At 40.7% G+C, this 11533-nt stretch overlaps 2 protein-coding genes across 2 annotated transcripts; one reads left to right on the top strand and one right to left on the bottom strand.

The window, feature by feature from the left end:
* Window positions 1-4170: 4170 nt before the first annotated feature.
* On the top strand, window positions 4171-5519 carry LOC124996875 (gastrin-releasing peptide). The gene is made up of 3 exons (XM_047570249.1): window positions 4171-4620; window positions 4916-5151; window positions 5258-5519. The coding sequence occupies exons 1-3, from the start codon at window positions 4467-4469 to the stop codon at window positions 5309-5311; spliced, it is 444 nt and encodes a 147-aa protein (XP_047426205.1). The 5' UTR covers window positions 4171-4466; the 3' UTR covers window positions 5312-5519.
* A 179-nt stretch (window positions 5520-5698) lies between these two features.
* rx3 (retinal homeobox gene 3) lies at window positions 5699-9273 on the bottom strand. Its single transcript, XM_047570061.1, has 3 exons — window positions 8628-9273; window positions 8163-8398; window positions 5699-7385 (listed from the first exon to the last, which is right to left on the bottom strand). The coding sequence occupies exons 1-3, from the start codon at window positions 8887-8889 to the stop codon at window positions 6936-6938; spliced, it is 948 nt and encodes a 315-aa protein (XP_047426017.1). The 5' UTR covers window positions 8890-9273; the 3' UTR covers window positions 5699-6935.
* Window positions 9274-11533: the final 2260 nt, after the last annotated feature.

The raw sequence follows: 11533 nt of genomic DNA, 5'->3' as shown, positions 1-11533 counted from the left end.
GGCTGTGCACGAAGGGATGGACGGAGAAAAGGGGGCAGTGTTCAGCAGGCGAATCAGGCCTTTTGTCTCTGTCTGTGCAGGAGGAGGAGGAGGAGAGGGGGGCGGTGGTGGTGTGTGAGGGGGACTCTCCACTCAGGTTCTGGAGCAGCTGGTGCAGAGAAAGGAGAGAGAGAGAGGGACAGAAGAAGGACGTGGGGGGGAGACAAAGGAGATGTGAGGAAAAGGAAATGAGCGGGAGAGGTGTACAACACGGGCCCGTATCTGCTGCACACTGTGTTCATATTTGAGGCCACATCAGAAAACATGAGCTAATCTCGGCCCTGCACATCTATTTAATGACGTAAACATAATGTGTACGTAGCACAGGCCTCCGTTTAGGCCCATTTGTTTGTCCTCATGACGTGTATGTGAAGGTCACTTTAGAGTATGCTTGCAAATAACAGCAAAAAAAAAAAAGGGCAAAGATTGCTTCTTTTGACGTAACACACATGTAAAGATACGATTCACTCACACGTGCGATGGTGGCCTGCAAACATGACATAAATTGCCCTGAGTTGATTGTCCTTATAGCCCACAGAGTAACATACAGACACAGAAACAGGCTAACACAAACGCTAACGCCACTAAAGCACGGCCTATACAACACAGAAATATCAAATATTTCATAACCTACCTGGGAGACTGCAGAGAGAGGCTTTCAGAAGGGTAAGACTGACTCTACTTGGCCTCCTACCAGTCCTTGTTACATCAGGCAGATCTGCCAAAGGCGAGTGGTGCGGCGTAAATTGACCTGGATTGTGCAAAGGACCACGGCAGATTTTTATTCATCAGACCAAAACACAAATTTGCTTTACACACTGCAAAGGTAAGCCGGAGCCGACACTGACACAAAGGCCCCCACCCACCCCTCCCCACCCCCGTGCTGCCTCTGACAGACTCGGTGCAGAGAGAGGAGGCTGAGGTTGCTCCCCACCCCTAACACGGACCGAGTCGCATGACGTCACGTTGCCCCCATTCATGCTGGAGCTACTGGAAGCTGGACGTCCCCTCTTTCTTCGGCCCATTTCCTGCCTGATAAAATCACTCGAAAGCTGAACACAGCCACTTCGGAGGCTGGAAAATGTCCTAGGGTTTCCCTGTTTTTATTTATTTATTCGTTTTTTCACATACAGTATCAGTGTAGCATGTGGATGAGCGTCGGCCGTTTCCTCATACGCCCCTAAGGCACCATCGCGCCCAGTTCGTTGCAAACCATTCCCACGGGACTGCAAGAAAGGGGTCGATGTGTTCAGCATTTTAGAAGAAACTGGCAAATAAATGAGAATTCTTTTTTCATCATCCTCTAAGCCTTCAGTTTTTTCTCGAGCTCCCTCTGGTAGATCAAGGTCACAAATTTAACCCCTTCGATCCCTTTTGATCGGATCAATATGTAGAAACTGATGCTATTCAGTCAAATAAGTTAAATGAACCACATTTTATTTTGAAGAAAACAACCTAAACCCAAACAATAAAATAATATTCCTTCCATCTCCTTGCCCGTTCAATGACCAACACCTGATAATGGCACATCATCCATTTGAACTGACACTTCTCCGGCTGAAAGGCCTCCCTTAATGTCTCCCTTTCTCTTTTTTTTACTCATCATAACGTCGGTGTTATTGCATGTCGCGGCACCACTTAACGTGTCATGTGACGTCTGAAAAGAATGAATGGCACGAGAAAGAGAGAATACGAGGGCGTTATTTTTAGCTTGATTAGCAGGAATTAGGTTTTTCACCACAGCCTCCGTCACATTCACCCCACACTGCCACCTGCTGTTTTCACTCCGCGGGGAGCAGAGTTTTACAGTTGGCCGCATGAAACTAAAATCCCCGTTCAGAACTTATAATTGGCACCTTGAACGTGGATGAGTGACGCAGCAAATTGCACGCTTGCTTTAATTAAGCATTCTGAGAATAAAAATTAAGTGGCCTCCAGGTGATCCGAGGCAGGTAATCAGATGTGAGTGGCTCTGAACGAGAAAAAAAAAAAGCCTCTTGGTCAATATGCAGGAAAAGATTATACCTTCACTGTGAAATGTTATAATTAACCAAAAGAAAACATTTTCGGAGTAAAATAGAGTAAAACTTTGAAACTAAAAGAAACCTATAATATAATATAATATATTTCTGGTTTTTAATGGTTTCTCAAGGCACCAGATCTTCTCGTTTCCCATAAACCTTTGCTGCTGCCCTTTGAACATAGGTTACTCATCCTGTTTTGTTAAGGTCACCCTTGGCCGAGGACATGATACGTTGCGACTCTTAATATCCGGCTGCGATGCGTTTCGGGCTCTGACCTGAAAGTTACGCGGAGGAAACCTTTCCAGCACAAAATGTTACTTACCCGCGTACAACTCTTATCTGTCCTCGTCTGTTCTCTTCCTCCAGCAATCGGTGTGTCAATATAGTCATGAAAGCAATCAGTCAACTATGAGAATTTCACACGGGCTCGTACGAGGGCGGCCCGCGCTCTTCGAGGACTTTTTAATTCACACTGCTGTTGACCTTTCCAGAGACACAAATGTCCCGTAATAATAAGTGCCAACAAATGGTGTGGACTGAGCATAACCAGACGACATATGTCGTATTGTCGCACACTCTTGTAGCTGAGCAAAGAACAAGTGTTGGCTACAGGAACTTTACTTCTGCGTAATTTCCTTTGCTCAGAAACATTGCAGTGTTTAGAATATGACCGTAAGAGTTTGTGTAGTGCAGTTAAAAGATAACAGAGGGAAATACAGAAATAAATTAACTGATATTGTGGTGAATTAAGTAGCCAATCCAGGCTAACTAGTTACTAGCTAAAACTTCTCTTGTATTCAAATGGGATTCTAGAGCCAAAAATAAAGTTGAGCACCCCAAAGTGTTCCCAGTCATGCATCAGACAGCACACAATCATTTATAACACACACATCAGGACTACGTAAACTGCACCCCAGACGTTTGTCTTCGGGTTGTCCCATGAGTTTGTCTGGGTCTGTGGGCTTCCGTCTGGTGTGTTGACGTCTGTGTGATTCGTTAGCTAAGATTGAAATGAAAATAATTTGGAGCTGTGGAGTGACAAATAAACAAATTCGGCAGCCATCCCCAGCAGGATATGCAGCCTGACACACACACATACACAAAAATGGTTTAGAAACAAATGAAAAACAGCACAAGGTGTTGACTTGGCCTCCAAAGTCACTAGATCCAAAACTGATCAAGTATCTGTGACAGAGCCCCCGGGCTTCTACCCATAGGACCCATCGACCCCCACTAACAACCATCAGACACCACAGGACACCCACAAAAGCCCCATGTTCATTCTCTGATGAGCCACAACTACTTTGGAGGCTCAAGGGGAGACCTCCACAATATCAGGAAGGTGGTCATAATGTCATGCTTGACTAGTGTATATAATTTGTCAAACATTTTTTGAAGTGGGTTGGTTAACTCACTCAGAAGCTGGAGGTTTACACACACGTGGGCTTTATTAAAGCGAAATGAGAATGAGCTTCAGGAGAATATAGTCCACCGTTGTATGTCGCGACCGATCCACACTCCACAGTAGGGGGCGGTAAAGTACCATAAACCATTCGCAAAATATCCAAAACCATTTGAAGAAGAAGTTTTACAAAATAAACTGTTGAAATAACGGAAATTATTATACATTATAGGATGTTTTATGATACTGATCAGACAGAATGCACGAACACCCATCGACGCTGCACCTGCACCTGACATCAAACTGTTTGGCCCAATGCATCGTGGTTAATGTAGGCAAGAGTTTGTACCACAGGGAAATAAGGGATCAACAACAATCCTTTTATTTATTTTTTAAGAAATAAAATATAATATATGCCTATATTGTGATAGAGGAACGAAATAAGTAGGTGGGGTAGTCTTTAAGTTTTATTCATGTATTAATTGTAGGTAGTCCAGGTTTAATCATCTTCTAGTTCACTACATTTTAACAATAACACTACAAACTAGTTTTTTTTTTAGGTTACTGGTAACTTGCGTTGAGCTTCCCCCCCACCGGCTCGTTGTGACGGAGGCAATTAGTCTCAGAAATGACGCTGACACGTCCAGCAATCACACTGCAATCTCTGGACAAACAGTGGCGATCAATAATTACAGGCCACACATGATAATTTGCCATCGTCCCTTTTTGATTTCGGTGCCTTGCTGTGATACTTTTAAACCCCGCCGCTGACGTGCAGCTGTGTCAGGAGGGGCATTTAACTTTGATCATTAGTCATTCCCATCAAAGGCACCGGCAGCGTAACTTCAACAAGTCCGCATCGGCTCACACCAAATAAAAGTCGACTATGGTGGAGATCTTCTCAAGTTAAATCGAGAGCCTAAACCGACGTGCAGCTGAAGGATTATTGTTCTTTCTTCTCTCCTTTTCTCTGTTTAGATCTGGTATTTTCCCCTGATAACATGGGCGGAGTGTGTTTATGCTATTCGTGCACTTGCAGACCAGTGTGGCCAGTTTTCATTATTCTGGCTGCAGTGCCCTGTATGTTGCACTGCTTAGAGAGTCCTGCAGCAGTAGTTGGAAAAATGTACCCAAGAGGCAATCACTGGGCAGTAGGTAAGAGAAACTTTTTCCTAAAATCTTTTTAATTCATTTAGACTGTATTTATTTAGAGTATGCATACAGAGAACATCAGATAATATGCTGAAGGATTTTAAATTATTTTAAAAATATTGCTTTAAAAAAATTACACACAACAATAATTATATTATCAGGATAATTAATTTTATCGCATTGCAATGCACTGAAAATGTGATAGAAATTTCAGTGCAGTGACAGATCATTGGCAGGTTTTGGTTAAAAAGTTGGAAAATTTATTACTGAGAGGTTGATGCATCCCGTCGTGTCACAGGTCATTTGATGGGAAAGAAGAGTATTGAGAGCCCGCCTGAGCTGCAGGAGGCAAACCCCGACTACCTCACACCCTCAGAAACAGCCAGGCTCACGGGGCTGGACCGATACGAGCACCTGATGGAGGCTGTGATGCAACCAAAGAACCAGAGACAGGCGCCGCCACAAACTGCAAACAGGCTGCACCGGCTCCACAGCAGCTGGAGACAAGAGGACAGAGGGAAGTATCCGAGAGAGGTCAGTGCGTGCATTTTTCTTTTTTTTTTCTTTCTTTTTCACCTCTCTTTCTATTAGTAATTGTGCAAACTGTAAAGAATAAATAACCATTTTCACTGCTCTGTAGATGTCAGACCGTGTCCTTCTGGCTTTGAAACTGCAAGACAGTGACTCCATCTGAATGCAAGACCAAGTTCTGTTTGTCATCATTTTTGGGTGCTCTGTAATCACATATCCACATAATATGTATATATATTTTTTTTTCTCTGCTGTAAGAACCAAACATTAGTTTATCAGTCAAGTTTCTCTATCGTGTGGCATTTTGATGGCTGAAGGTTGTGATCCATGAGCTGAGAACCTGTAATAAATTCAACATTGTCATAACTGCACTGTGGATGTCAAATCATGCTTTGCACACAACAGTGACCTTTGATTTTGATTGTTTTGTAGTAACTACTTTATACCGCTAGATGGCGCCAAATATTTCACAATTTTAAGAGCATGTGGTTTCTTTTTGGTTTTTCTCTCTTTCATATGAGTATCTTAACATGTTCACAGTTACATATCGAAATTGTTAATAGTTTAATTTGTTCATTACACACATACACACACACAAACAAATAAACACCCCACTGTCTGCCTGCTTACGAAAGATGCGTGAATGATGAGCAGGCTATTATTAGCCCTCAGGGGTTGCACGGAATAGGAAATGCTAATTGAAACAATTTGGTGACACACATCTTTCTCTTAAAGCCAAAGGAAACTTTTCACTCCAGTCTCTCTTTACTCATTTGTCACGGATGATCGGCGGACAATGGAGGTACAAGCCACTTTCACCCCCATTATGGGTATAATCCCAGGGGCGAATGGGATAAAGTTTACAGGAGTTAATGAGGAGGAAATAAATGGGTTGAGAAAAGCATTCACTAAAAAAAAAAAAAAAAAACGCAGAGAGGAAGTCTGGAAGTTTAAGCCTGCTTCTTTATAACACCACCACCATGTTGACTCAGGCTCCTCCAGGATGAAATGTTTGCATGAAGAGTTAAAAAGAGATTTTCACCAGTGTAAAAATACAAACACTTAAATGCTTTTTATTTTCCACCACTAAGGGGTGCTATTTTTAAAATTCGATTTTTAAAATGTACAGATTTTGTGTAGTCTTTTATATGCAGAATGATACATTATATCATACTCATTATATTTTCTCTTGCGCCGTTTATTCTTGATATAATCATACAAGTTTCTGTCCCGTTTCCATTGTGTCAGACGTTAATGTCAAATCTATCACATGTTCCACAAGTTCTCAAGGAAAACCATGGTATTCAAACGCTTGTTAACGGATTTCTACACAAACTGTTTATTGTATAGAGAAAATAATCATGTCTGATACACCTTTTATGACCGAGATCGAGAAGCTGGAGAAAATCTAAACAAATGCAGCTCCATTTACAATAAAGGGTTTCCAGTGGAGTTTGAATTTGTTATACTGGTAATATATCACTGGACAAGAGTGGGATGACTGGATGTAAAACTTTACAGTACAAACTGTTTTCAGAGGAGATAAAGTGGGAAAAAACCAAAAAAACACAAGAACATTATGAATGAATTTCACATTTTTACAGAAAGTTCACCGTTACTGTCACATCTTTCCTGAAAGATGTCGTCTCAAATCCCACAGGGCGACCGGAGCTCACACAGACATCCATAATTTTACAATCCCGTCGTTATGAATGCAGCCAGCTCTTTAGAAGATTCAGTAAGACGTACGCTGGCTCTTGGTGTCCGTTTTTTAACTCCACTCAGCATCACCACGACTTGCCGATAGACTGAATGTGTTCCTTGGCCTTCATCCTCAGTGAGGCAATACTGGAGTTCCTTGGATCGGCTGAGCACTGGTACGCCGGGGGCGGGGGGCACATAGAACCGATGTGGGGCAGGTGAGAGCTGTGTCCCAGGGCCGGGGAGCCAAGGAAGGAGGCCGGCAGGGAAGACGGCATGGATGGGGGAGGGGAAGGGGTGTAAGTGCCCGGGAGGCCCTGCGGGCTGCCGATGAAGCCCGGGAGCGACTGCAGGGAGGTGGAGGAGGTGATGGGGCCCGAGAGCCAGGGGTCCAGCTGCAGACCGGAGCCGAGGGAGCCGGCGGGGGAGCGGGTGAAGGAGAGCAGGGAGGAGGAGGTGGTGTCCTGGAGCTTGATGGAGCTCACCTCCAGCTTCTCCTGCCGACGCCACTTGGCCCGCCGGTTTTGGAACCACACCTAAAAAAAGGAAGAATAAAAAAGGAGTCTTTTAAATTTTCAGTTAAGTTGAGTTTAATGTTTATTCCAGCAAAAGTAGGTTTCACTGTGAGAAAAAAAGAAATCCATCCTAAGACAGTAAATTCAAAAAACAATAACCTTTAATGTGTAAAATATAACACTTTATGAACATTTTTATTATTATTTGTATTAAATTCACTAAATTTTAACAAATATAACATTCACGCCCAACAAATATTAAACACCTAAGTTAATATTTATTATATACATATATTTATGAATGTCAAATTAATCAGTTTTGTATAATCCTTTGTATAAATAAGGTAGAATTTTTGTTCTATGACAGCAGTTTCAACAAAAACTAAAAAAAAATTAACTTTTTTTTCCCACTGCACTTGTGAATAAACGTCTGCAGATTCAGCATTTAATAGAAAAGTTATAAATCAGATTTGTGTTATCCTTTATTTACAATCCTAAGAAATAAAAATGTAGAATTGTTGTTCCGCAGCAGCAGTTTCAACAAAAAAAAAATAAATAAAATAAAAAAAATCATTGCACGTGTGAATAAAAGTCTGCAGAGTCAGCGTTTTATAGCAAAGTGAAATAAACATGAAATAATTCAATAAAAAATCTACTTTGTTTGTCCAAATATACATATTTTTCCTTCGATTTATATATATATAATGCACATATTGAATGTATATGAGCACGCATCATCATGTTTGTCTTGTTGGACGAACTAAAAGCGATCTAATAAAAACACAGTAAGTTGTGTACCTGCACTCGGACCTCCGGCAGGTTGACCTTCAGGGCCAGCTCCTCTCTGCTGTACACGTCCGGGTAGTGGGACTTCTCGAAGGCCCTCTCCAGTTCGTGGAGCTGGAAGGTGGTGAACGTGGTCCGGTTCCGGCGGTGCTTCTTCTTGTGGCTCTCGTCGTCGGACAGTTTGCCGTCCCTGTCCGGTGAGTCCGGACACACGGAGGCTTCACCGATGCTGCCGCCGCAACACACAACTGCAGGAGGAGAAGATGTGGCGTGAGGACGCAAAGAAAAAAAAAAAGTTTAAAAAAAGTTTTCTCCAACTTCAAATACGATTCTTAGAATTAATAATGGGCTAATGGGTAACTTTATTTATTATGTATTTATATAATTACTTTTTTTTTAAGAAAAGGAGAATTCGGAAGTTATAGGTAATAAATCTCGGAGGAAACAAACTAAATCGGCTTTGACTGAATTACTTACTGTCACAACCCTCCGAGTAGTGATTTTTCTTCATTTGCGCAACAAGTACATCCCCACTGCGCTCAGCATCTTTCACCAGACTTTTTCCCGTCATGCCGTAGGAGGACGATTTGTGGAAAAGCGTGTCCTCTTTAAATCCCAGTATGGCCTCTATGCTGTGGACTGTGGACGGGTTGTTCCCCGGGCTCTGGACCGAGCGTGCGGAGGGAGACATGCGCTCATCCATCATCATCACTTGGGACGCTGATCCAAGGAGCCACATTGGTTGGTAAAGTCCAGAGAAAATTTGAAAAAAGAAAAGAAAAAAAAATTACACACACTTCGCAAAGTTGTAGTTACACGAGGAACCAGGCTAAAAATGATGCTGGCAAACTTGTCTGAGCTGGCCAGTGTCTTGCGTAATGGTTGTGGAGCATCTTCCGAGGCGGCTTTTAAAGTGGCGGCCGCTGTAAGACCCCCTGCTCATGCGGCACCCCCGCTGCACGTCAGAGAAGGGACGTCCTGCTGGATTTGACCCTGCTGGATTTAGGGGGGGTATCTGTGCGCCCAAACAGGCAACCAGCCTCCCACACCCCTCCCTTAAACTCCTCCCCATCTCAAGTGCATCAGTCCGTGCTGGCTCTAAACCTACTTACATAAATCTTAAAACCATCTTTCCACTCCTCCAGATGTCATGTTCATGTCAGTCTCTGAAAAAAAAAAAAAAAAAAAAAAAAAATGAGGAAGATTAGGCCCGCAGATTAAGGTACAACAAAATCATAATTACAAGATTTCGGGTGAGGGACAGAGATTGCAAGATGGCAGCTTAATATTTAATCAAAGCGTCAAGATATTGTTGCCAAAATGAATAGATTTTAGTTGAGGAATCATGACCTACTGTAAAAGGAAGACTGTGCTCTTCTAAGTACATGTTGAATAACAGCATAGTCACTTTAACGAGTTCATAAAAATAAATTAATTAAATGACTTACATTCATGAATCACTTTAATTATTATTATTTTTTGAAATCAGCTTTTATAGGTGTTGAGTCAAAGAGGGTAACAAAGGCCAAAAAAAATAACAATTTTGAGCTACAGCCACTTAACACCAAACAAAGATTGGCAGCAGTGTGGTAATCCTGCTTAAGGGGATTACATTATTTTACTCAAAAGAGTTAAAACCCCTAAAACTATTTAGCTTTTCCTAATTAAAGAAGGTGACCTTATCCTTTGTTTGCCCAAGAGAGGAGGAGGGAGGGCGCACAGAGATCCAACCGAATTTAAGGTAAAACCTAACATAGCAAGTGTACGCAAAACCTTATATGAAATATTAAAGAGACACATGTTTTGTTTTTTGTTTTTTTGTGTGTGTGCTGTGAAAATGGGAAATTGTGAATCTTATGCTTTTAACTCATCAAACACTAAAGATATGGCTGAGGTTGGGTTGAAGAATTCACAAATTTGTCAGTACGTGTGAATGATTGTTATTTGTAAACATGTTTTTTGCTCTAATGTTCTACATCACTTTTGTGAAACAGGACCTTGTTTGTTTGCTTTTCTTTTAGGTCCCTGAGTTAGTACCTGTGGCAAAAGCTGAATGTTCAGTTCATTTCTCATTAGCTCTTGACAGCTGATTGCACACAGCTTGAATGAGGCTTCTCATTAGTGGTGATGTGAATTAGTGTCACCACTAATACAAGGACAATAATGAAAGACAAATGTGTTAATGTCTAAGGAATAAAGCACTAAGACAAAGGTTTCTCAAACTTTTTTTTGCAACTGTTTGAGAGTTTTTCCTACTTATCTTACAAATAAGTAATAAATTGCCAAGCTTTACCCCGAAACTCAAAAGGATTAGTTGGCAATTTGTTTTTCTTGCTGAGAAAATACACGTTCACATCTGCATGGTAAATATGAGGTAATTTAGCTTAGCATAAAAGCTAAACAGAGGCAACCCTGGCTTTATCCAAAGGTAACGCTAAAATCAAATTTGTACATTTATCCATTGTTTCAAGTAATTTCAATTACTTTTAGCTAACAATTTCAAATGTCATCAGCTTTTTAAATGATAAATTATGTAATTTATTTGAACTGTTTTATCATTTACGTTTAGCGAAGTCTTTCCACCTGTTAGCAGTTAGCTAACTAGCTTAGAGTTTTACTTTTGGTTAACTCTTTGGGCTGTTTATCCATTTCTAGTCGTTTTAAGTTGTTTCAACATATTCATAATCTTTTTGAAAAATGTATGAACTGTTTATGCTTCGAGCTAGCAACACTACACCATGTAAGTTAAGTTACTAGCTAAAATGAACAGATACAACAGTTGATTTATCCGTTCATTTTAGCTAAATATTTTAGCTGTATACGTTACTTTTAGCTAGCAACGGTTTATTCATTGCAACGGGCAAGTTATTTCATTTATTCTCTACTTTAACCCATACAGTTTATTCATAAACTGTTTTAACAGTTTGTTAATTTAACTAGCGATTTCAACCTTTATTGTGTTACAGCAGACAAGCTATTTTCATTTATCCATCACATGAATCTATTTTTTACCTACATTTAAACTGTTTATCTATTACTCATCACTAAACTATTAACCGTTGTAATGCTACATTTGGCTAATTAACGTACACAGTACATTACTGCTAACTTTAATTTGAAATGTTTTTGATTATTTATACCCTTATCCATTTCATTCACCGAACCATGAATAAGAATGAATGTTATTTAAACTGCAATTACCTTTTGCAGTTTTATAAAAGAGACAGTACTTGTTTCACATAGGTAAATATAACACCACTGTATAAGTTGCCTACCTTGCATTTCATTTTCCAGTAAAAAAAAAAAAATAAATAAAAAAAAATCATATATTTATTGTTGGCATACATTAGTTTGTCCTGTGATATTATGATCTGGGGAGAAAG

The sequence above is a fragment of the Mugil cephalus genome, chromosome 19 (assembly GCF_022458985.1).
Source record: "Mugil cephalus isolate CIBA_MC_2020 chromosome 19, CIBA_Mcephalus_1.1, whole genome shotgun sequence".
In the NCBI taxonomy this organism is placed as follows: domain Eukaryota; kingdom Metazoa; phylum Chordata; class Actinopteri; order Mugiliformes; family Mugilidae; genus Mugil; species Mugil cephalus.
This window is presented reverse-complemented; position numbering and strand designations above follow the sequence as displayed.

Coding starts and splice junctions, on each gene's coding strand:
- LOC124996875 (XM_047570249.1), top strand. CDS start 4,467: ATGGGCGGAGTGTGTTTATGCTATTCGTGCACTTGCAGACCAGTGTGG. Junction 4,621..4,915: donor AGGCAATCACTGGGCAGTAG/GTAAGAGAAACT, acceptor GTCGTGTCACAG/GTCATTTGATGGGAAAGAAG. Junction 5,152..5,257: donor GAGGGAAGTATCCGAGAGAG/GTCAGTGCGTGC, acceptor ACTGCTCTGTAG/ATGTCAGACCGTGTCCTTCT.
- rx3 (XM_047570061.1), bottom strand. CDS start 8,889: ATGTGGCTCCTTGGATCAGCGTCCCAAGTGATGATGATGGATGAGCGC. Junction 8,399..8,627: donor CTACTCGGAGGGTTGTGACA/GTAAGTAATTCA, acceptor CTCCTCCTGCAG/TTGTGTGTTGCGGCGGCAGC. Junction 7,386..8,162: donor TGCCGGAGGTCCGAGTGCAG/GTACACAACTTA, acceptor TCCTTTTTTTAG/GTGTGGTTCCAAAACCGGCG.